The 24,677-nt window shown below is 38.9% G+C and overlaps 1 protein-coding gene across 5 annotated transcripts; it reads left to right on the top strand.

Annotated features, from left to right (window-relative positions):
* Window positions 1-136: 136 nt before the first annotated feature.
* On the top strand, window positions 137-24,309 carry glsb (glutaminase b). 5 transcript variants are annotated; one of them, XM_058081236.1, is made up of 18 exons: window positions 137-593; window positions 1,299-1,395; window positions 2,133-2,254; window positions 3,720-3,849; window positions 4,748-4,827; window positions 5,403-5,566; window positions 6,460-6,518; window positions 10,860-10,892; window positions 10,992-11,050; window positions 12,017-12,083; window positions 12,636-12,686; window positions 13,423-13,599; window positions 13,983-14,114; window positions 14,593-14,685; window positions 21,594-21,655; window positions 22,416-22,492; window positions 22,711-22,774; window positions 23,284-24,309. In XM_058081236.1, exons 1-18 carry the CDS (start codon window positions 301-303, stop codon window positions 23,429-23,431), a joined length of 1,908 nt encoding a protein of 635 aa, XP_057937219.1. In that variant the 5' UTR covers window positions 137-300; the 3' UTR covers window positions 23,432-24,309. The 5 variants fall into 5 exon arrangements, with proteins under 5 accessions (XP_057937219.1, XP_057937221.1, XP_057937220.1 ...); XM_058081239.1 differs by lacking the exons at window positions 137-593; window positions 3,720-3,849; XM_058081238.1 differs by lacking the exons at window positions 21,594-21,655; window positions 22,416-22,492; window positions 22,711-22,774; window positions 23,284-24,309 and adding an exon at window positions 15,769-18,142 and having other exon boundaries at window positions 138-593.
* Window positions 24,310-24,677: the final 368 nt, after the last annotated feature.

The following is a 24,677-nucleotide window of genomic DNA, read 5'->3' as shown; positions in this document are numbered from 1 at the left end:
TGTTAGTTACATTGGCATAATAGCTCAGGGGACACCTGAGCTATTATTCACCTGTTTGCATATTTACAAGCAGTTGTAAGTGTGCATGCTAACTTTAAAGGAGTGTCATGTCTGACGTATCCTTTTAACCAATAGGAGCGAAGGGGCGGGGGTGTGAACGAGGCCTGTAGTTATAAGTCAGTGGCGGCTTAGATGAGTCATCGCCTCAGAAGTACAACGTTTTATTTGAGTCATCTTTCCCGACGCCACAGGATACATTTGAATCCAAGCTTGTCTCTCTTCTAGTCTGACGGGATTGAGATGTTACAGTTTGGGTTTTCGACATTGCTTAAGGAGTTTTTTAAAGCCAACCTAAAACGTACCGCGGCCGGCGCCAGGCAGGGAAGCTGGTGGTTAGCGACCCGCCACTGCTGCTTCGGTACCGCCTCTGTGGACTGCAGATCTACCCAACTGACTGTCCTCCATGGCTCCCCACGGCTCACAGCGTACCATGCGGCGAATTCACGCCCCTACTGCACGAAAGCTGAAGGGCAGTTGAACTTGAACGAACAGACGAAGAAGGATGGCGTCAACAGTGAAGAAGCCACCGACAAGTAGGTGCTGTCTTGAGGAGACAGGCTATTACCTAGCTATGGCGTCGTTAAATTAGAAACCAGCCCAATACTTTTGACACCCCTCGTATACTGTATACTCACAAATTTCGTTTTGAGCTGGAGGATCTTAAATAGAGCTTGTAAATGCAAAAAGAAGAAGTGAAAGTGAGAGAAAATATCCAGAGGAAGTAATTTATTGCAATCAACCATTAAAGAGGCTGTTCATCAGCTCATCAAACGTTTAAGACCACAACATTTAAAAGCCAAAAGCTTTGCAAGAATTTGGATTCAATGTCATTTTCTGTCAGGTATTCACACTTGTCATGATTTCTTGATGGCAAAGGCAAACATGCTTTCTCTCATGGAATGTGGTTGAGACTGTTGAGCTGCATAAGCAAGACTGGTCACAGCACGCCTTGCTGCTGAGGTTAGACACATTAATGACAGTCATTTGAAAGTTTTGAAAAGATCCCGAAGGTTATAGAGCAAAAACTCAGCGCTAGACCGAAAAGAATGTTACCAGCCTGAGAATCTGATTGGTTGGGGTTGATCTCAGCCCAAAGGATTGTTGTCACTGGTGTCACAGGTATCAATGATTGATAAACAATCGGTTAACATAAGATAGACATTGTAAACACAGTCATTTTGCAGAAGCAGTTAATGTATTATAATATCTGTTTTGTACATATGTTTTATCCAACATAGGAGAAGAAATTCTGGGATTCTACCGAGTCTGGAGGATTTGCTTTTCTACACGGTTGCAGAAGGTCAAGAAAAGATTCCTGCTCATAAGTTTCTCACAGTAAGTTTTCATCTCAGCAATTCTCACCTATTGTCAGATAGCTAAAACCCAGCTCTATGTACTTCTATTTCTTTCCTTTCCCTTCAGGAACAATTGTGTCATGGGGGTACATGGAGTTTAAAATAAATAAACAACAAATTAAAAATACTTGAATAAAAATTTAAACACAAATTTACCATGCATATTTAAATAGACATACAAAAATAGTACAAAATTCATATGAAAGCTCGTAACCATCCGTATAAATATCTACATACATCAGGTTGAACAATAATGGGAAAACTACAATGACGTAGGTATGCTCAGATCGATCAGCCACTGATCAGCATTGTCCGATTTCCGTAAAAAACATGTGATTGGCATATGTCAAACACCTTTCAAAGTTGATTATAAAAAACAATCGACATGCGGCAGCAAACCCTGCATGTTTGCTGTGTCACATAGGGTTGCCAACAAAATTACATGTTTCATATTGAGCTGACAAAAGATGCAAAACAAGTTTGTATAGCCTCAATGGCCTCAATATCAAACCTGTTGTCCTTCGCCTTTCTTGCATCTTTGTTTGCACACATACAAAAAAACACTGCTAATTGATAGATTAGACCTGAGACTACACTGACCCGGATGAATGATAATATTCAGAAGCAACGTCAAGTTGCTATTAACCATGTTTCTCATATATTTTATTCAGCCGTATATTTTACATTTTTCATGTTGATGTTTATCTAACATTTTAGGCTCTTAAAGGCACAGGACTTCTCACAGGAGATCCCAGACTAAAGGAATGCATGGACACCCTCAAAGAAACCTTAAAGACCACGCCAGATGGTGTTACACTGGACAAGCACCTATTCAAGAAGTGAGTCGCCTTGCATCTATCTCTTACACACCCATCACAGTCAATTTACAAACATAATTTTATTGTTTTGTCATTGCCTGCTCTCAACCTCTCATCTGTTCTGGTCAGGTGACCCTGTGAAGCAATGGAATCGAACACATCACAAAACAATTCTTTGTACTTCAACTGCATTTTTATACTTCCATTCACATGTTGATGGAATTGAATGAATTTCCTTTCTTCTTCTGGTTGCCATCATTTGTTTCGGTGGCTGCAGAGAAAAAGCAAATAATTGAGTTATTTTTATGGGACACATTTGATACATATTTAAAGACCAAGCTTTGTTATTACTAGTTATTGGTGTCAACATTTCTCATTGTGCCTTTTATGCTATTGGCGTGCACTGGCAACTCTTGCCGGTTTTGGGGACTGAGCTCAGGGCTGGGTGCATGCATCTTTTGGCGGAGAGCGGTGAGTTGTACAGGCGTGCGAATGCGTTGGTTGCCCTCTGGGAGGGGAAGGTCACTTATGTGATAATGCATTTATTATTCTTTATTTTGCGATTGGAGCGGAGAACTATGATGTGTATGGGATATAAGCAAATTCCCTGGAGTACCTCGTCCCCACAGCCGTTCTGATCAGAGAGCGCGATGCAATGGTTGTTTGATTGGCTTCATTAATACACAGTTCATATTTTCATCCAGTTGACTGATTTCACATTGATAGTAACATCTGATGTATTGTCTGGTGTCTTTTATCACCAGAACAGACATAAACATACTCGCATATTTGAACAGCAGTTGCTCAGCTTTATTTATTCTTTGTCTACTGTATTTAGTAATACAAGTGTAAAGGCATTCAGAGCCATCCCAAACTTCTTTCAGGGCTCACTTCCAAATGCGCTGTGTTGTGTTTTTCATGTACCTTTTGCTCAGGATGCTTTTACGCGCGTGTATAATGGTGTTTCTGATGAGTTTCATGTCAAATAACACTTGCCACAAATATATTTAAACCCAGTAATGGCATGAATTTTAAGTGTGTTGAAATGTCACCCAAACCTTGGATAATTTTTTAATGTGGATGGTTTTATACAGCTTGTGGTTTGTAGTTTGTCATCTCCTGTATAACCAATACAGAGATGGCAAATTGTGTGCTGATGAACTATTGAAACTTGGGATGCTCCGATCAGGGTTTTATGCTGCTAATGTCGACACTGTACTTGCGCACAGACTGCAATACAGTATGAGCCACAGGTGATCGGCGTTGAAAGGCATTTATCGGCATATGCTGATCACATGCCTTTGTGCCTTTTGGCCAGGCCGATTGATCGGAACATCCCTCATTGAAACACTGTGATGAAGCCTCTTCATCAACCACATCTTTGAAGTTTGTTGTAAATCAGAGTTGCAAACTTGATTGACAAACTTTTCCTTCAGTTGCATGCAATCACTGTGTTTGAGCATGCCATTTGTTGTGTGTTCATCAGGTGTGTCCAGAACAATATTGTCCTGCTCACGCAGGCCTTCCGCAAGAAGTTCGTCATCCCAGACTTCCAGTCCTTCACTTCCCACATTGATGACCTATACGACAGTGCCAAAAATCTCTGTGGAGGGCAGGTTTGTCTTTAAATCCATTGCCCCTTTATCTCATGAACCGGATCTTTTAATAGCAGTTCTGTAGACGCACAGATAAAAGTTGTTACATGCTTGTGATAATATTTTTGAAAGCCACCCGTCGTCTATACCACACCATTAAGATTTCCTAGACTGGTTGGGCACATATATACAAACAACCATTTGGTGTGTGTTGTATGAAGATGCAAACTCCATGCAGCGATATTCCAACGGCGATTTGAACCCAGCGCTCCCAACTGTGTGACCAGCATGTTAAACACTAGTCCACAGGGCAAATTTTAAAGCCCTTTCTTTCATATATATGAACATTCAGGTACATTGCAAAAAATAGTTCAACTTAATGATATGAGCCATAAGAATCCCAGATGTACAGCCAGACCAAAAGGTTCCTGTCAGAAAGTGTCTTAAGTCATGATGATGGCGCCTCCTCTGCTGTGTTGTGTGGAAAACGTCTCAAGGGGAATGTCCTTGGAAGCCATCATGACCATAAGCTTCCATGTTTTTCTCATCAAAGAATACAATTTTTTCCCAACTTTCAATGTCCCATGTTTTGGTGCACTTGTGCATACAGTATTTCAAATGGGCAATTTTGTGGCATTGGAAGAAAACAAGGCAAGGTGCACAGTGGCTTAGAGGTTAGCATGTTGGCCACAGTCAGGACATCTGAAAGGTCTGGGTTCAAATATCCCTTCAAATCTCAGCTTGTATATTTTAAAGCAACTGAGATCACTGACTTGAACAGGTCAGCTCTTTTTGGTCTGTACCTTGAGGGTATTTGTCTTTTTTTTTTATTCTGTCTGTTATGCATTACGCCACACGCTTCAAGTGGTTGCTGTGGTCCTTGTTTCAAGTGCCTTACTTCTTGTGTTTGATGTTTCAGGTTGCAGACTACATCCCTCAACTTGCCAAATTCAGTCCGGACCTGTGGGCTGTCTCTCTGTGCACGGTAGATGGACAGAGGTAAGACTGACACAAGAACAAAAGCAAGTCCGTGTTTATCCACCATGCTCAGTTAGCACGTCTTGGACCATCCTGTTTAAAATGCGGTTTGTTCATTCAGCTGCTTGCTTGGGGCTACATAATGTTGTTTTTTAGAGTCATGTATATATATACATCAGAGACTGTAATGATTTACTGGAAAAGGAAATAAATAATAATTAGTTAAATTGACATGAGCAAGCTAGTCTGCCACACGACTAATGTTAGTTTGTAAGGTACATTATTAATGTTCATGTGACAATGCGTGTAAATGTTACCAGTTGGTTGACCTAGTAAATAAAAATGGAACAGTGCAAAATGGTGTATGTGCACAGAGTTTTCTACATTGTGAAAGAAATGCTGCTTAATACAGTTAAAAAGCAAACATTTCTAAAAATGCTGCAAACATTTGACAGTACGAATTGCTTGTCAGGTCTCAAAATAATGTTGACAAAATGTATTGTCAATTTGTGGGGGGACAGTGTATAGTCAGGTTTGAGTTTTAAATATTTAGGTGGGTATTTCAAGCTAATATTTATTTTTTTTGCCTTTTGTAGACACACTGTGGGAGACTCAAAGGTCCCCTTCTGTCTGCAATCTTGTGTCAAGCCTTTGAAGTATGCTGTTGCTGTTCATGACCATGGCACAGAGTATGTGCACAGTTTCATCGGGAAGGAACCCAGTGGTCTCCGTTTTAACAAGCTCTTTCTAGATGAAGATGGTTAGTATATGTATCTTTATCTGTATTAGTTGGGCATCTCAGCCCAAAGTTTTGTTGCCTAAAACATTGATATCATGTGATCTGAGTATCCATACTCCCTGAACTGAAATCGAGGAGGAGAATTGCCTGAAAATGTTGCTGACAAAATGTCGACCTTGTTTTGTACACCGGGTTAATCTGTAATAATTCTTGTCAATCTATGTCTGTGTCTCTATTCATGTCCCTTGTGGCATTACAAAGGCTGCATTGTAATAGTAAATAGTAATATGATTACAGCCTGCATATTTCAAATTGCATATTTACAGTATTACATTACTGTAAGTATGTTTTTAGTGAGATGGGAGTTTAAACCCAAATGTTCTGTTGGGATTTTGAAAAGAAATACCAGTATTCAGAGCTATCTTGTCATTTAATGAAGGCATTTTGCCAACCTGATAGTGGTATTGTGCAAAGAGATCATGTTATTGATGAATTATAGTTGACGCAATTGTGCCATATGAACTTGTAAAGAGTTCAGAGGCTTGCTCTCACCACCTTCTTGTTTACAAGCTATTGCTGCAACTGTTGATAGTGGGAGGTTAAACAAGGTTTATTTGTGTTTGGACAATATTGGCAGAATTCTCATGGCATCACCAACTAACAAATGATTCATTGCAATACACCTTTTCAATCGAAAAAATGAATTGAGAATGGGATTTTAGGCTTTTTTTGAAAGCCACAGAATTGTTGCGTGCCCTCTTTGGTAGGAGATCATTGTATCATTTTTATTATTTTGACATAATTCAGCAATTGAGTATGCTTTGTTTCTAGACATAGATCTGACAATTTATGACCTAAGGATATTTTTACACAATTACAGTTCACATATTAACTAAAGTTTTGTTGATTTGCAGATAAGCCCCACAATCCAATGGTGAATGCTGGAGCTATTGTTTGTACCTCCTTGATAAAGGTAAAAGCAATACATTGTTTTTGCTTCTGTAAATGGTAAAAAATGAATTTAATGGATTATGGCTTGTATGTGTACAAATTGACACACAGTACCAGTGTGGTAATTATTATAGCAGGTATTTTACATCCTACATGCAAATCATTTGGCTCTATCTTTCTTCTTGACTGAGAAGGATTTCTTTTTTTTTTCCACTGTGGACTCTTGTTGTGGTGATTTAGGGCCAGTCCCCACAGAAACGTTTTCAGGTCAAAACAGCAAAAATATTTTACCATTTCAGGCTTTCATCCACACGGAAATGGCGTTCTGGGTGCCCTGAAACGGTATTTTTGAAACTGTTTACAGAATGGAAAATTCTGATCATGTCGGGTTGTCATTTCCTTGTAGAGAAGCAAACTGCAGCTTTCAGGAAACGATGCCACCACACTATCATATGACCAGAAGTGACAAGCCATCATATTTTCCCAATACTTTAACTGGCATGACTCACCGCCCCATTTGACGTTCCTTTTGCTGATTCTGCAAAAGACCACAGGCTAATGCACATGTTTTTTTCTGCTTCTATCGGTTGGTGTGTCACTTGGTTTGTTTACAGTGTCACATTTAGGTGCACTTAATCATCCTTTTCAGTGATTCATTCACGTGCTAATCTGCGTGGATGCAAATGTTCGCAACTCGGGGGTCAGGGGAAAATTCCCAGGAACGTTTCCGTGTGGACAGGGCCTAAGATTTGTGTTAATCGGGAAATCACATCAACTCAACTTATCAATAACCCAGGTAGTCACATGTGGACAAATGCAGTGCAGTTATAAATGAACAAAAACCAATATGCACACTATGCCTCTGAAGTTTTCAAACCAAGGCATGAAACACGTGGGGAAACACCTGAAAGACAGGCACCCAACTTATTTAAATAATTCAAGGTGAGTGAGTTTCAGTTTACCGTTTCTGGTGTCAAGTTACACATGACTCGAATATGCTTTCCGTTATTCCAATATTGAAATTTGATAGCCATCTTACTATGATTGCAGAGACGCAGGCTTCTAATACTCCCTCGGTCCTTTTATGTGAACAGTGATGGTTGGTTGATAATGTAACAATGCTCTCTGACAGTCTCTGGGCTTATGGTATTTGAACAAAACCTTTTTTTCTTTACACTGTAAACCACAACACGGCCCACTAAAGCCACAGTACCAACATAAAATGTGTAAAAGAGAAAAATAAAGAACAGTAGTGGAGTTGAGCCTTTTAAATACATATAAAAAAACTGCTGATTGTTTTTAATGTAAAATAGATATCATTTATGAGTACGTTTACTAGTACAGTATTGTTGTCAGATAGTGGCCGACTATATACCACTGCTGCTCTTTTTTGAATGTATGACTTTAGGCCAGGGGTGTCACACTTACACCAGGTTTTCTTTCTAGCTGGTCACCAAAGCAGGTGATTTTAATGATCAACACCTTCAATTTGAGTGAAGGAGCTTATCAGTTAAATCACCTTCTGGAGAAACTGGTTTGAGAGAAAACCTGCGGTGCTTTGACCCTCCATTGACATGTGGTTTAGGCATTTACCAGTTTTAAGGTATACCATAGTATGTAAAAGTCACGGTTTAAAAATCACTAAAACTGTCCCGTTATACCATTCCTGCAGTTTAAGAAAAAGTGGCGATCTGGTGTGGCCATTACATGGAAATACTTTGTCACGTCCAGTGTTCCTTGCAGTCATAACAGGGCGTCAATGTGTTGAAACTATAGGCGTGTGCCGTGTTGCCAAAAGACAGGCATGGATAGTGTCGTCGTTAGCTGCCTTGTTAGCATTGCATGGTGCCGGTAAGGCTGCTGTTGGTCGATATATTACTCACACCGAGGGTCCCCAAATATGGAGATTCAGAATGGGACAGAAGTCGAGGGTACGTTGTATAAACTGTTTACAAGCAACAACCATTTAATGTTTCAGTTGCTAACAATGACCCAGAAAAAAAAGTTTGTGGAAAAGTTTGACCTGCATATTCACCATTATGGAATAATAATGCGGCATCATCAGTTTTTAGCTATTTCTGCAGATTGAAAACATATGGGCCTCACCAAACTCCCACACCAGAGATATTGCCTCAACCATCGTAGAAGCCTGCCAGTACCTATCTGCTGGTTCAGGAGCCCCACAAGCCATCCATCCTAGATCGCTCAATAGCTGCAGCTTGACAGCAGCCCTAACCTCGGTTCAGGATCCGGGTTTGCTGCCATGACCTCACATTTGGGTCTACCAGGTCTGTCCGGCATCCTCCCCGCCATCCAATCCAGTTCATAGCCAGGTGGAGATCTGTTGACAGTTCAGCCCCTCTCTTTGCCTGCATATTCAGAGCATGCAAACACAGGTCAGATGATTCAACTACAGTCAATCATAGACCTGCTGGTCATGGCGTCCTGGTGCCAGGTGCACTTATGGCCATACTTGCGTTCGTACATGGATCCAGAACCAAACTTTGGATCTACTTTTAATTATTTTTTATTTTTTTATTATTAACTACTTTATTTATTATGTTTGGCTCCTTAGCCCATTTGTATAGCACTTTGTGAACAGGGTTATTTTTTTAAATTGCCAGTATGTATACATTTGAGCATTAAGAGGCAGTTTGGATATCTACACTTTTATATTTTTTAATATGATTATTATTATATATTAATCATTTATTTCTCTTAAATGGGGGGGATCTCTCCAAGCAATCTAACGCAAACCAAAACATAACACAACAAAACTAAACACAAGTACATATGAAATATAGTGCAGAAGTAGTTAATAAATGGCAAACTATCCCACAGTCACATATATTATAGGGGACCTTTTATTCTCATTTGTATTGAGTTGTGGACTCATAGAGCAGCTACACACGATAACCCACAAAGAACGCTTTCGAGATCTTCCAGATTCTGCATGTCTTTCTGCAGTGTTTCTATTGCTTTCCTGCTTCCCGCCCAAACTGTTAAATTTACTTCGCCCAATCGGCTGTGATTGGTCACATTCCCAAGCACTCATCCGGACAGCTGCCCAAACCTAAACTAATTTTGCCACTACAGGAGTTGCAAACAGCAATTTTTAATTTTTAATTAGGTGTACAATTTCTTAAGACTGGCAGCTTTTCCGCTCTTTGTGATTAATCTGTACTTCTGAAAACTTGTGTATTCTACCTGGCTCAGAGGGCTCCTATTCCAGAGCCCCACAATATCTGTACTTGGACGGGGTCGTGTATGAGAGAGAAGTGTGTGTCTGCACCCTTTGGCATCAGTGTCTCCATTTTTTTTAAGGGCAAACCAGTAGTTTGCCTAGTAAACTTCACTCTTAATGGGAAAATGATGGTATGTTGGAGCAGTATGCCCCAAACTGTTACCTAGTGCTTGAAGGCTACATATTGTTGCTGTTTTTGTATGTTGTTGCATATTTTCCAGACTTAGGAACTGTGGGAAATAATGACTGCTGCTGCAGGTCAAATGACGTTGGTAATTTTTTACTTCCTTTTCCATATATTTCTCCATGCACTCCCCAAAACCCCTGACCTCCCCTCTTATCCTTTCCTTCTCCAAATAGCCTGTAGAAATCCTATGTAGTGATTCTCCATCAGTGTTATCGTTTTCTTCTTCTGCACAGTTAAGGGTAGAACTTTAAAAGAAAATGTGTTGTCATTAACATCTAATTACATAAGGTCTTCAAACTCTAAAAGTAAAAACTTGAATGGTTCACTGTTTTGAATGTATAGTAAGTATGCATGTCCATCTTTTGCAGTGTTTTGTTGGTGGGAATAGGCAGCATGTAAAACTTGTAGAAAAAAACTGTAGAACACTGGGCCAGAGGTTTTGAAACGTATTCACCGATTGGGTTCCTTTTTAAATACCCAAATAGAATACATGGGCCCACTTTTTGACACACCCGTACCAACATCTGCGCCCTGCCTCTCACCCAAAGTTAGCTGGGATAGACTCCAGCATAGAAAATGAATGAATGAATACTAACATCTGCATTATAGCAATGCCTACAACTAATTTCATGTATCTCAAAACCTGTGCATCAGACTTCATATAGAAACACACACTGTGTTTTTTTTGTGATTTTGTACATATTCCCATGTAATGTTTACATGTTCCACGGAACTATAAAATTTCCCTCTATACAATAACACAAAGCCAATCTGAATCTGTACTGTTTAATTCATGTCATTACTATGTGATTTCACAACATATCTGCTTATTCTTTTAGTGATCTGCAATAGTATTTGATTTCATTGTTATATTTCACTTCTGAATAACCTTGTAAGACTTGCATTAACTGCAGTCTTTTATCCCCCCTCAGCAAGGTGAAGGCAATGCAGAAAAATTTGACTATGTAAGTATGAAGTTTAATTCCAGTATTTTTTTTTTTCAATTTCATTACAAATGACTCCTATAACTGACTGCTCGTCATGCCTGTTTGCCACTTTGTCAGATCATGAACTTCTTGAAAAGCATGGCAGGAAACGAGTATGTGGGTTTCAGCAATGCCACGTAAGTCACTGTTAAAATGTTTTAAATACATTCATGTTGATATGCATTGATTGTGACTTGATCATTAATTGGGTCTTTTGTGCTTGATTCTGCACAGTGAGCCATTTGACTAAACAATGTCATTTAAAAGTTTCCAAATCAGATAAGCAGTTAACTGTAACATAGCCACATATTTCCCTTTCAACACTCCATCAGAGAGAGTTGACTGGTTCTACAGGTTTGAAGTTTTACGTGAACGAGTGCCCAAACACTTGGACTTAAGTGCTTAAGGGCTAATATCTCTAATATACTGCCGTTTGTTGTGGGGTAGTTTTGAACTGACGCAGCCAATCATGGAATGACTGTAATGTTTGTAATGACTGTAATTATTCCTCCACAGTTTCAGTACAATTGGCTTCTCTTGTAAAAGAAGTCAATAGAAAGAGGGAAAAATGCCCATAGTCAAAAATATTAGATTTTTCTTTATATTTAATTTTATTAAACTGCGATTTTTCAGGTGCTGCTCCCGACTATAGTTTCTCGTTACTTTTGGCTTTGGACTGCATGAAGTGCGCCACATTACTTACTGCGCCACAGGTTATTTAATCTTACTCAGATGTATTTCACTTTATGTAGTGTGCTGTTGCTATTAACGGCCTCATTGTGTGCACAGGATCGATTTATGATTCAATTCTTTGATTTCAGTGTGTAAAATACACAATGTTTACTGATAAGAACTAAGAACCATGTTAGCCATGTAAGGGTTGTTTGTCACATGTGAATGATTTATAATGGGAGCTATGGTGCAAGACTGTGTACTGGGATCCATGTTGTAAGTTTGGCACTCGACTGCACGAGTGTATTGGCTGTACACACACAAGGGCCCCACACAAGGGCAATGGAATTTTAACACACTCATACACGTGCACACACACACAAAAACATGTCCTTCCTCCTTGTAATAGGGAGTGTTCTGTTTACTGACAGATTCCAGTCTGAGCGTGAGTCAGGAGATAGGAACTTTGCCATCGGCTATTACCTCAAAGAAAAAAAGGTTTGTCCACACATGTATTATGCTCTTGTTTTATACAGTGCTTAGTTAAGTTATCTCAAGGTACGTTTACACAGTGCATGTCTAAAACCACACTCGTCATACATTAAAGAGAACCAACTGAACCTCACATGAGCAAGCACTTTGCAATGGAGGCAAAGGAAAAACTTCCTCCAAGGAAGAAAGCTCAAATAGAACCCAAGCTCTGTGGGGCGACTGTCTCTCTTGAAAGGTGGTGTTGCTATAGGGCGATAGAGTAAAGGGACAGGCGGTATATAGAGTTATAGAGTAGAAGAGTTGAGCAACTGTCGGGATGAGAGAAACAGCCATATCAGATAACAGTGGTAATCCACAGCAACAATGCTAGTGGTCTGCTCCCACGACCACCCTCACCACTTAATTAATAAGCAGGGAAATGTAAAGCTCTACTTACTTCTACAGCTCTAATTAGTTAGATATTTTCTATTGGCAGGAAGTAATTATGATTTCATGGAAGAAATGTTTATTTGCAGTTAACAGAAATCTCCTTTTGTGGAAATCAAATTTTCTTTGCAGTGTTTTCCGGAGGGGACAGACATGACATCTGTACTGGACCTCTACTTTCAGGTGACTTTGTGTATTTATTCGCATTTCCAAGGGCTACACCATCAAAAGATGTTTTGTGTGCACCATGATGTAAGCATTGCACAGTCTCTGTGACAGACTATTGGGACAGCCCTGAGCAACATTAAAATCGCAATGGAAGATGCATAGAGACCTGGTGGTTAGCATGGCTGCCTGTCAGGAGATGGATGGATGTGTGGATGGATGTTAATGGAGTGTTAATGGTCATTACTTGCTGTGCCTGGTGACCGGTCCAGGGTCCAGTCCTGCCTATTGCCCAAAGCTCCAGCTCACCCATGAACAAAGAATGAATGAAGGTTGCAGTATGCAGGAGCCTGTCCTAACTGACTTTTGCCGAGAGGCGGGGTACACCCTGGACCGGTCTAAGTAGCAGAACATTATAAGGCTACTTAGAACAATATAATATATGCTGGCTGGTAATTCTCCAACAGGCCTATATACAATTCTCAAATTAAAAACAAAAATATATATATACAGAAATATGGAAGGATCGGATGGAAATATGACCCACTAGCCTCATTTGGATTTTATCACTTTGTAAAACACCAAGAAAAAACCCAACAACACTACTCCCAAAGTCTTGAAAACAAATGCCCAGTACAACCTCTGTCATTGTAATTAACTTAAAAGTAGGCTTTAGGATGAATTAGATTGGCGAGAAAGGTTTCAGAAGGGAATGCTATTTGTTTGTCTTAATTTCACTGTGTTCAACCTCCAGCTGTGCTCCATTGAGGTGACCTGCGAGAGTGCTAGTGTGATGGCCGCCACACTAGCTAACGGGGGCATCTGTCCGATCACAGGTGAACGTGTGCTAAGCCCTGAGGCTGTGAGAAACACGCTGAGTCTCATGCACTCATGTGGCATGTATGACTTCTCTGGACAGTTTGCCTTCCATGTAAGTAAAACATTTCTTAGTACATTGCTGTAGTAAAAAAAATGTTTTTGACTTTCAAATACGATTTGCATTTCCATTCCTGTGACATCTATTGTTCAGACATGAGCTTTAGTCTCATAGCAAATTGTTTGGATTCATTTTATGCGTTACAAGCCTTTGATGCTGATGCTGGCCACACATCTGTAAATTACATTATGAATAAGAGAGTGGTGCATTTAAAAGTTGCGCTTATATCAATGAAAATTCTTGATTTTTGTTTGGCAAGGTTTTATATCAACACTCAAAATTCTACTGTGTCTCCATAATTGTATTTAAACCCTGCTTTTTGCTTGAAATCAGAACATATCATTTTTTTAAAGGAAGAAATGATTTTGTTTTTGTAGGTAGGTCTTCCTGCCAAGTCTGGAGTAGCAGGTGGAATCCTGTTGGTAGTGCCCAATGTGATGGGTATTGTGTGCTGGTCACCTCCCTTAGACAAACTGGGCAACTCAGTCAGAGGAATTCAGTTCTGCACGGTATGTAACACTTGATGCCTGAAGTATACGCATTATTTAATATACTTGGTAAAGTGGGTCAAACAAGGAATGTACACTGAAAGTAAATTTCTGTTGACTGTCAGTATAATTACACACCTTGCCTCAACGTGTTCTCATTTTCAACATCTGGCCTGGACAGATTTGTTGAGCATTTAATCTGAATGCTAGTTAATATACTGTCTAGTCTCAATGAATGTTGCCTTGCAAATCTACTCTGCAATTCAATATAGTCCAGACTATATTGTTTTGTTTCAGGCAGGTGGAACCTGGCTCATTGCCCTAGATCAGTGGCTGTAAAGAGCCAAGTTATGCAACAGTAATATAAATAATACGCCATAAAAATATGCACCACTAAAAACTGTGACACTGTGTACCGGTGCCCTACACTGTGTGCTCTGTCAACAAGGCAATGATTGTTTATGTGCACCAATAAAATAACGTTACTTTTGCATTACAGGATCTTGTGGAACTTTTTAATTTCCATAACTATGACAACTTGAGGCACTTTGCCAAGAAGCATGATCCTCGCAGAGAGGGAGGAGACCAGCGGGTAAGGACACACAACTGTGTTCGCTCAAGCGTGTGACTGTCATCAAAACCGCTTCAGGCAGTTTTGACATGACGTTTGGTCACTTTAAACAGCCTACTTATTGGCAGCTGACAAAGCTGTAATGGGGTTCGTCATAAACGGGTGAATTCTGTGGTTAAAGGGACTGTATGCAACACAATCTTCCAGTTGCCAAGAGGGCGTTTTAATATACTACAAACATTTTATTTTATCCCGCCTCTTCCTGTAAGCCAGACCATTAGCACAAACGTGCACACTAGTTATGTTGTGCAAGGTAATCATAGCAATTTGGCAAAGTTTAGCTATCACTGAATATATACTCTATTATAACTTGTGTGACGCTTCTCTGAGACGGATTTGTGCACGTGTTGTAGGCGTACAGTGGAACCTTGGTTGCCATCCACCCTGGAAGTCAAAAATATACTAAATGTAGCCTCGGTTAGCAGCATGCATCTTATTGTAAATACACTGCGTAAGTGCGTCTGTATTCTTGTTTTTTTTTTTTTTTAAATCAGAAAACATCCTTTTCTTTCCTCCAATTAGCTAGCTAACAAAATGTGAGCCGGAAGCTGTGTTATGCCGCTTGTCTATTATGTCATCAGTGCAGTGAGATCAACCAGCATCCCCTTGCTGTTTTCCTACGAGTTATTTTCTTGAATTCAATACGTAGTGTTTCTCACCTCCATTGTCAAAATGACAACTTTCTTTTGGGTCATTGAAGTGAGAAACCATATTGAATTCAAGAATTAACCCATGGCAAAACAGGAAGGTTGTGTTGGTGGTTTTGAATTTTCGCGTACTTCTCGGAACGTCCAGTGAATGTTCTTCTCAACTCACGTTCTTGTTATCTAACAATTGCTGAGGTTGCTCCTCCTTTAGGAATAAGTGTTACAAAAAGTGAATGCGAAAGCAACCGCTATTTTGAGGTACACTGAAGCATAACCTGCATAGCAAATGAAAACCCGCCAAAGCTGATGGGTCAGTGTTTTGTTGAGGATTTGCTTCAACTACACACAAGGAAAAAAAAAGAGACTAATTTGTTATTCATGTCAATTGAAACAGCAGCAATTCTTCGGGCCGATGGACTATGACAGTCTACAACAAGAGCTAGCCCTGAAAGCCCCCCTCTGGAAAAAAGTGTCTCCCACAGAGTCGCACCAGGACACCTCCACTACTGTAGTCTATAGAGTGGACAAAGTTGGCAAGTGAAACTATAAAAGACCAACATGATGGTTCCTCACCCTCTAATATTTATGTAAACTATTTAGAGAATTGTTTTATTGCTTGTAAAGTAGTTACTGTGTGGGCTGATTTTTATTGTATTTTTCTGTGATGGGATATGAAGCGAGGTTCTCCACAGGATTAACTCCCAACCCACTAGTTGCCTTAGTGTGTGGAATCTGGTATTCACATAATGAGCTTTTAGTTATTATTCTTTATCGTACCTCTCAGTGGGTAAAAAGCAAGTTCTCCATTAAGGGTTGTCACGATACCAGAATTGCTGTTGTTGATACCGATACCTACCAATATCTACCTTATTCAATACCGCAGACTCATTTTTAAATTCACTACTTTTTAAAACTGTCAGATCACTCACTGTGCTTGCAACATCTTTTTGTACAGAATTAAAATTTCAGTACCAGCTGCCTCGAGGTAACTACACATTCAAAAAAGAGCAGCAGTGGCTCTATAGCATGCTAGTCTCTCAAAACTAACAATACAGTGCATGTAAATATGCTCAAAAATAGCTATTTTACATAAAAAAACAGCAGTTCTTTTGACAGGGAATACATATTTGAAGGTTCAACACTACTGTTATGTCTGTTTTTTTTCTTTTTCTATTTTTTTGGTTGGAACCGTGGTTGTAGTGGGCTGTTTCGTGGCTTGGACCTTGGGCCTTGGACCTTATTCCCCACGATTTGGCCTATCATCCACACAAGGCCGCAGATATCTGGCACTAAAAACGAAGGTTTTCCAAACCTCTGGCCAAAGTGTGGATTTGGAGATACGGTTATGTGTTTGGGTATGTATGTAAGTAACCGGAATTATATGAAAAATAAAATTTTAAGTTCAAATAACTCATAGACAGAGAACATTGTGGATGTAATGTTATGTATCATTACGGTATCGTTACATTATTATCTCTATTGATATAAGGGAGCAAGTGGCTATGTGAAGCCTGCGCCTGTACAAGCATAATAGCATGGCTCTCAAGCCCAATAGCAAAGCATAAATTTGGGTCATGTATAACATGACACCAGTGATGGTAAACGATGGTGAAGAAAATGAGTAAGGCTGAAGGCGGAGGAGAAGCTCAGACTATAGATGCAGAAATTGTCGCTAAACAGGGAGGTAGGTTTTGTAAAATGGAAGTGGTTTGTTTTCGATAGAGCAGATGTTGTATTTACATGTGGAGTAGCCGAGCGAAAAACTGGAATACACTTGCTTGCTTTATTACTTTAAATTGTCATGTACTTGTTGAGACATACAGTATTTGTAAAGATAGCAGACGTTCTTCTGTGCTGACTGCTAAGAGAAACGAGCTACTAGCACTCTGAAAAAGAGCCCAATAGAACATGGAACTTGGAAATTTGCAAGCTGTATTACAAAAACCAAGCCCAAAGTCACAAGTGGACTTGGCAACACTGCTGCTCAGTCGCCTCAATGCTCATACCTACACGTATACTGTACTGTCCACGTCAGAATATATATGTATTACTGAATCTTATGCGTGTTAGTATCGACTTGGTATCAAAGTATCAATTATTGTGACAACCCTATGCTTTTCTATAAAGACTATGGTCTGAAACCAAAAATATATATTTGCGGGTGTGCGTTTGTGTTCAGCTTTGATACAACCAACCTTCAAGCTTCTTTACTGTGACACTGATTGTATCAACGCAATGAAAAATGGCCATTCGGTGTTGTTATTTTTTTTAGTCCGTTGTATTTGTCGGACGAAAACAAATTGATTTGTTGTTCGGTTATCATCCGCACAATAGTTTATCTGTAATAGTTTATGGCTGCTCATTACTCAATCTGCTGAAGATTAGTGATCAAAAGTAAACTGATCAGATACAACATTTATTGACCTGTTAGGAGCGACAGGACGTGTTGTATTTAATAGGAACATTATTAAACAAGTGTTAACTGTGTTAAGTGACACTGCTTTACAGCAGGGGTGCCCACACTTTTTATTAAAAAGGACATGTACCTACTATAAACATCTACTAATCCTTACTGGTATATGTATATACCGTATTTTCTGGACTATAAGTCGCTCCGGAGTATAAGTCGCACAAGGCCAAAAATGCCCAATAAGGTAGGAAAAAAGTCGTACTGGAGTATAAGTCGCAATTTTTGTGGGTAATTTATTTTCCAAACTACTTGAACAAAACAGACATTACGTCACCTTGGAAGGCAAGTTCTAACATTAATAGGCCGAATAGGTGTAAGATATGACAACACAATAGTTATTCAGCTACACTAAAAATATTTTTTGAAATTTTGAAATTCCAAACCAGTTCATGACTGAGTTTATGAACATGTATTTCTGAATAAGTGACCTCAGCACGTATTACTGCTCTAATATTCCTAGTTTTTTTAGCGATTATACAAAGTACCTCATCATCATCATCATCATAGTTTTGTTCTGTGGTGGTCTCGCTCTTTGTTTCCCCATTAAGTTTTTGTGCAGTATTTTGTTTTACAAAGTATTCAACAGCCTCAAACAGGCATTTCATTGGCCTTCTTTGGCTTTCTTGGGTTACATAAATCAATAAAAGCAGATTACTGTTTGAAAATGATCTAATGCTGTTATTGTTAGGACAATCGTTTTTAGATATGTTACAATTTATAAAGATTGGAGGAAACTACGCCAAAGCTATAATTTATTATACAGGATCATTTAGTATCCTTAGGACCTTAATTGTATAAACGGTCTGAAGAAAAGCTTTTGGTCATGGTCAGAATGCCTCAGGTCTCTTTCCTCTCATTGGCATGTAATGTCAAATTCTGGCCTGTCATGTCACCTATTAGACTGACCACAAGGCAACCAATCAGGATGGATGACACATGATTGACGACTGAGCTTTTTAGTTTCTTTGTATCCCAATGAACCAAACAAGCCTAATGCTGTGTTGGAGGGTATGTGAACTTGGATCATTCTACTCGCCCTCTGTTGCACATCCTTCATGAATAGAGCTGCAATACTTGATCGATTGATGACTAATCATTAACTAATTCATCTACAACTATTTCGCTATTTGATTTAATATTTAAAAATGTAAATTTCAAACTTTTGTGTGAATATTTTTTAATTTGCCTCATCCATGAAAGCAAAACAAATTTACACATATCAGCTTTGAAAAACCATTATCGCCTCTTTTCTGATATCTTGCAGACCAAATAGATTACTCCATTTATGGGGGGGGGGTACAAGCTTCAAATGAATCAACTAAGAGAATAATTTCTAGTTGCAGCCCTAGTCATGAATAAGAGGCTTATGATTAAGATTTTTCTTCATGTTTGCATCTAAACTGTACTACTTTACTCTTGCATGCTCATTTTTGTATGAATTAAATAATGCCTGTTTAATCAAATGTAAAATCATATATTGTATGTACTTTTAATTTCTATCCACTTATTATTTTATGTTGTTTTCTGTCTGACACTGCATATGCATATGTTTATACATAAACATTGACCATGAACTTGGAAATGTAAGGTTTCTGGTGTTGAACAAGTACATCTAGACAAAATTTATTAAACCGAAATGTTACATTAGATTTGTAAATAAATATACAGGACTTGATGTAAAATGTCCTTAAATCACATAAGACTTGGGTGTTGAGTGGTGTGGGAACTTTATCTCAGCCATGGGAAGGAAGTACATTTTGGGACACATCAGTAGTGTGCCTTTAAATCATTGGATGTTTCAGCCTTTCAACACTAGACACTCCATTCCCATAAATGGCCATAAATCCCACGTATAGCTTGCTTGTTCATGAAATAACCCTACATTTCCAAGTTAGTGCCATCAAAATTGTTTGTCTTTGCATTTCTTTTCTCTGTCCACATGGGTGTAATTCTGAGTTACACAAACCTCTTAATTGTAACTGTGTGTTGTTACATGTAAATAAAAAAAAAAGAAAAATGAATCATTTTCAGCACTCTTCAACACTTGGACATCTGACCATAACATTACCTTGTTTGTTAAGAAAAAGCCGTATGCGTACTCCACCATGTGTTTAATTGACACATTTCTATATAAATATTTCTCTACATTTTTATTGGGATATTCTGGGAATTAGGGTAAACTCTAGTAATGCTCTATGTCCCTCGATTACAGCGGTTAATTGTTTCCAATGAATTCATTGTTTTCAATGAATTTTTATTACATTTTTAGATTATCATTCGATTAAAATTCAGGAAAGAATTTGGGCAGAATTGATAAGTAAATATAAAATTATTATTATTAGCACAATAGATATTTTTATTTGGAAACAACACAAAATAATAAACAAAGCCAACCAAATTATCACACAACAAAGTCTTTGTTCAAGTAGCATGGATTTTCACGTAGCAAAGTTCCATCTTGAATGAAACCGCTGCAGAAAACCAACCGAAGCCTAAATTACAATGTTTTTACATTGGTATCGATCAATATTGATATTTGAATCGGGCACCATTATGGAATACTGTAAGTGGATTTTTGGTTCATGGAGGACTACAAGGAGGAGCAAAATGTTACACAACAGGAGCCAAATGTTTTAACAATGACACAAAAACACTACAGTCGGACGGCGCCGGGACGAGGCACATCAGAGTGAATGCGGTGAGTCCCAAAATTTCTTGTGTCCAACAGATTGAACAATTGAAAGTGTTTAAACAAGAGAGACGTGTGACAAAGTTTGAGGGGTTGAAAATGTGTAAGGATTGGGATTATACGTTCCTGTCTCTTAGTACCAGTTAGCGAGTAGGAGGCTGCATTTTTAACCAGGTGTTCTGTTTTTTCCTCATTAAGCTAAAGGAAACTGCTTAATATCTTTTAAGGCAGTTCAAAAGGGCAGAGGAGTCTGTACCAGATTTCAAAGACGGATAGATTTGGCAATCATCTGCCAAACAATGAAATGTCAGGTTATATTTAGAGATAATAGACCCCAAGGGAAATATGTATAGAGCAAACAAGGGTGGACCCAAAACGGAGCCATGAGGCACACCAGACTAGCTGCTTTTGAAGTAAAGTGACCCACAATGACAGAAAAAGACCTACCAGATAAATCGGACCTTTTTGACCTACATATAGGTCTAAAACAGCACATGATGTTAGAATAGAGGATCAAATAGCTCAAACCTTGTTGGTGGAAAAACACCAGAAACTGATCACATACTTGATGAGGGCACCATGCCAACATTGTTACAGGGCTTCACTGTGCGATTAAGCACATTAAAAACAACATGAGGCCTTTGCAGTCTTATGTTACGTTGGCATAAAACACATTTGTCACTTATACATACGTTACATTCATAAAACAATTCTAAGTACATCTAAATGATGAGTGAAGCAGATAAGTGAACATTTAAGGGTACTTTAACCTTCACATGAGCACACCATTTTCATATTTCGGCATTTATCGTGTTTCTCACACTCTTTATCAAATAATGACACTTTCTTTGGCTTCATTTTGGGATATTTGGATTTACATGATTTCTGAGTATGTTTCATAGTCTGACCTGGAACGGATTAATGATGCTATCAAGGTTCCACTGTACATAAAATATATTTTTTTGTACGGGATTCCCGTACACACGTCCATATCACACGTCCACTCTATAATGACATTCTTTTGTTGTGCAATTTACAACTTTGTACTCTCTTTAATCCTCAGGTCAAGTCTGTCATTAACCTGCTGTTTGCCGCCTACACGGGAGACGTTTCTGCTCTGAGGAGGTTTGACATTTTAGTTTTTGACGGGCTCTCACTTTAATTCACACTTTTTTGACCCGATGAGAAGGTGGATTTAAAGGCATTGAGGGACTAGTTCGGATTTTTATGACATGATGTTGTATAATGTCCCTATCAGCAGTGTAGTGCATCAACTGTGACTTACCATCCTGTAAGTTCTGGTTGTTTTTTCTGGGACCTTCTGCGTTATGCTAATTTTTCAGCTCTTTGTATTGAGTTGTAGACTCCTATAGAGCAGCTACACACAATAACCCACACAGAAAACTTTTGAGATCTTGCACCTATTCCAGCTGTATTTCCTTGGATTTTCAAAACCGTCGATATAGGAGTTGATAATAAATGAAGAATCCTTCAGAGAGCTACTTAAAAGTGATTAGGAGCTACTGGTAGCTCATGAACTACTAGTTGGAGATCCCTGACTTACTGTGTATGAACTCAAGAGTGGTAAGGTAGGCACCACTGGTCCGGTTGAGCTCAGAAGAACTGGGACTCGAGAGTGATGCGGCCACTACGCCAGCCCAAAGAGGAGCACTCATTGTCGGGCACACTTTGTCAGAGGAGATGGAGCTCAGAAGCCAGACTTGAGAGCGCCACATTTTACCAATTGCAGACATGCTTGGCACAATATTGGTAGTGGAAATGTGGTCAATATGCGTTTTTTGTGGAACTAGCAATGTTGTAGACATCGGTGAGCTTGTAATTTGCATGTACTCACTTTTGTGACATTCTGTTTGTGTGTGTCCAGATTTGCCCTGTCATCCATGGACATGGAACAGAAGGACTATGACTCAAGAACAGCACTCCATGTAGCAGCAGCTGAAGGTAGCATGTTGTCTTATAGCAGCCATTCCAAAACATTTGAAAGCACATACCATTACAGTAAGGAACAGTTAGTTACACTTCCTCCTTTTTCTTGACGTCCAAAGATGGGCTTTAAAAGCATGGGGGTTGCCATGTTGCATGTTACTGCATTAATCTGAATATATGACGACTTCATGGCATGTTATTGCCCTGACCCAAACACACCTTTGTGGTTACAGGACACTCTGAGGTTGTACGTTTCCTGTTGGAGGCCTGCAAGGTCAACCCGGTCCCCAGAGACAGGTGGGTCACCTCCACCCTCCACAGCAGAAATCATAATGGTTTAATTTCATTTGAACATGCATCAGATTACAATTGAATGCATCACATAATCAGTTCACAGTTCCACATGTCCAAAAGGAGTAGGAAGAAGCAAAGCTTATTAAATCCTACCCCTCTATTTGGTACTTTTACAATCAGTAACTGTTACATTTGTTCACTTCCTGCTTTCTTAATATGGTTTAAGTTTGTTTTTTTTGTTTTTATTTTTGTTACGTACTGAAGTACGAGGTGATATGACCATACAATGACATAATGGGTACCATAGTAAGTGTCAATATAGTGATATGTATAGCACATCATGATTGGTTCAAGACTCGTCATCCTCGTATTTATGCATTACTACTATTGACAATATTTTCTTTATAAGCTGCTCTTTAATTAGCATGTTTTATTTCCCTACCCTGCACATTTAAGAAGCACATAAGTTGTACATGCATAATTTACACTATGAAAATTGTGTGCTTGTACAGATGGGGGAACACACCAATGGATGAGGCAGTGCACTTTGGCCACCATGATGTTGTTGTAATCCTGCAGCAATACAATGACAAGTACAGCCCACCTGTCAATGCTGCTGACACGGAGCGGGCTGAGAAGAGTTTGGACAATCTGCTTTAGGCACGTCAGTGCAATAAAATAACAAAACACAGTGGACTATTGTGCTATTGAGCAGGTTGTTTTTCTTGTGTTGTAAATCCATTGTACGCTTTTCTTTCAGGTTGTATATCTTGGCTTGATAGCTCTTTGTTGGAGTGGGCGTCCGTGTCGTTTTATGTAAAGAACTGTAGAATGTATTCTATCCATGGAAATTATTCTCTACCAGTTTTTGGGGTCCTCTGTGTGGTAGTTGTATAAGATTTGTACAATGGGGATGTAATTGTGTTATGAATCTTTCATTGCATAACTCCGTAAAAGTGTATTGAAAGTATAAATTTAATGTCCACTTATGTATATTCAAGCTGTTGGCATCCAATTTCAGAACAGTATTATCAATTCACTGATTCACAGCACAAAACACCAGTATCTCGCAAAGAATGTATTTTAAATGTATTTTGCAGTATTACTTTCAACAGAAGCGTATGTGTGACTTGATGATGCATTGATGATAGATGTTTTGTTTCAATAGAGATAATTAAAAATGCAATTTTTAACCAATACGGTATGCAATAGCAACATGATGATCAACATGGTTACCATGCAGTCATCAAATTAATAAACGCTCAATACTGAGACGTCCAGGAGAGCTTACTACCTGAGGAAAATTGATTCTGTAACCTCAATGTAATATATTCTGTGTAGTTAACAGCAGTTATGCAGTTAGTCATACTCTGTCATTAGTATTTCCGTTCTGTGTGGTTTTCTTGACATTACAAATATGCACATATGTATGATCACGTCTGTCTTTGTTAAATTATGTTATACAAGAAGTGTTTCTGAGCCATAGTTGAAGTCATGCCACACTCTAAAGAATAAAACATCTTTTGGGTTATAACTTACTGGCTGTAATCAACTTTAAATTCATTCGGTTCGAAGTCCTGCAATGAAGTACCACCCCCTCGTGTTTGTGACGTCATCACGTTTCTTTCAATTGCTTCGCGGGTCTGGATTTGACAGCAAGCGCCATTTTCTTAACGCTGAAGACAATTCAACTGAAATAGGTAAGTCTGTCAAAAGTAGCTAATAAATAAGTTACTGAATTATCATTCATGTACTAAACTATACCATATTTTGTTACTGAAAAGTTGTTTTCTAATTAAGTTTGAAAAAGCTTGTGGTGTCACTCAAGTATGCTAGCACACTGGGATAAAAGTCCACCAATTAGCTGTTTTTTCTTAGATAGCGCCACTCTCAACTGCAGAAATAA

The sequence above is a fragment of the Doryrhamphus excisus genome, chromosome 9 (genome assembly GCF_030265055.1).
Source record: "Doryrhamphus excisus isolate RoL2022-K1 chromosome 9, RoL_Dexc_1.0, whole genome shotgun sequence".
In the NCBI taxonomy this organism is placed as follows: Eukaryota; Metazoa; Chordata; class Actinopteri; order Syngnathiformes; family Syngnathidae; genus Doryrhamphus; species Doryrhamphus excisus.
The sequence above is the reverse complement of the archived record's forward strand: the minus strand, read 5'-3'. Positions and strand labels throughout refer to the sequence as shown.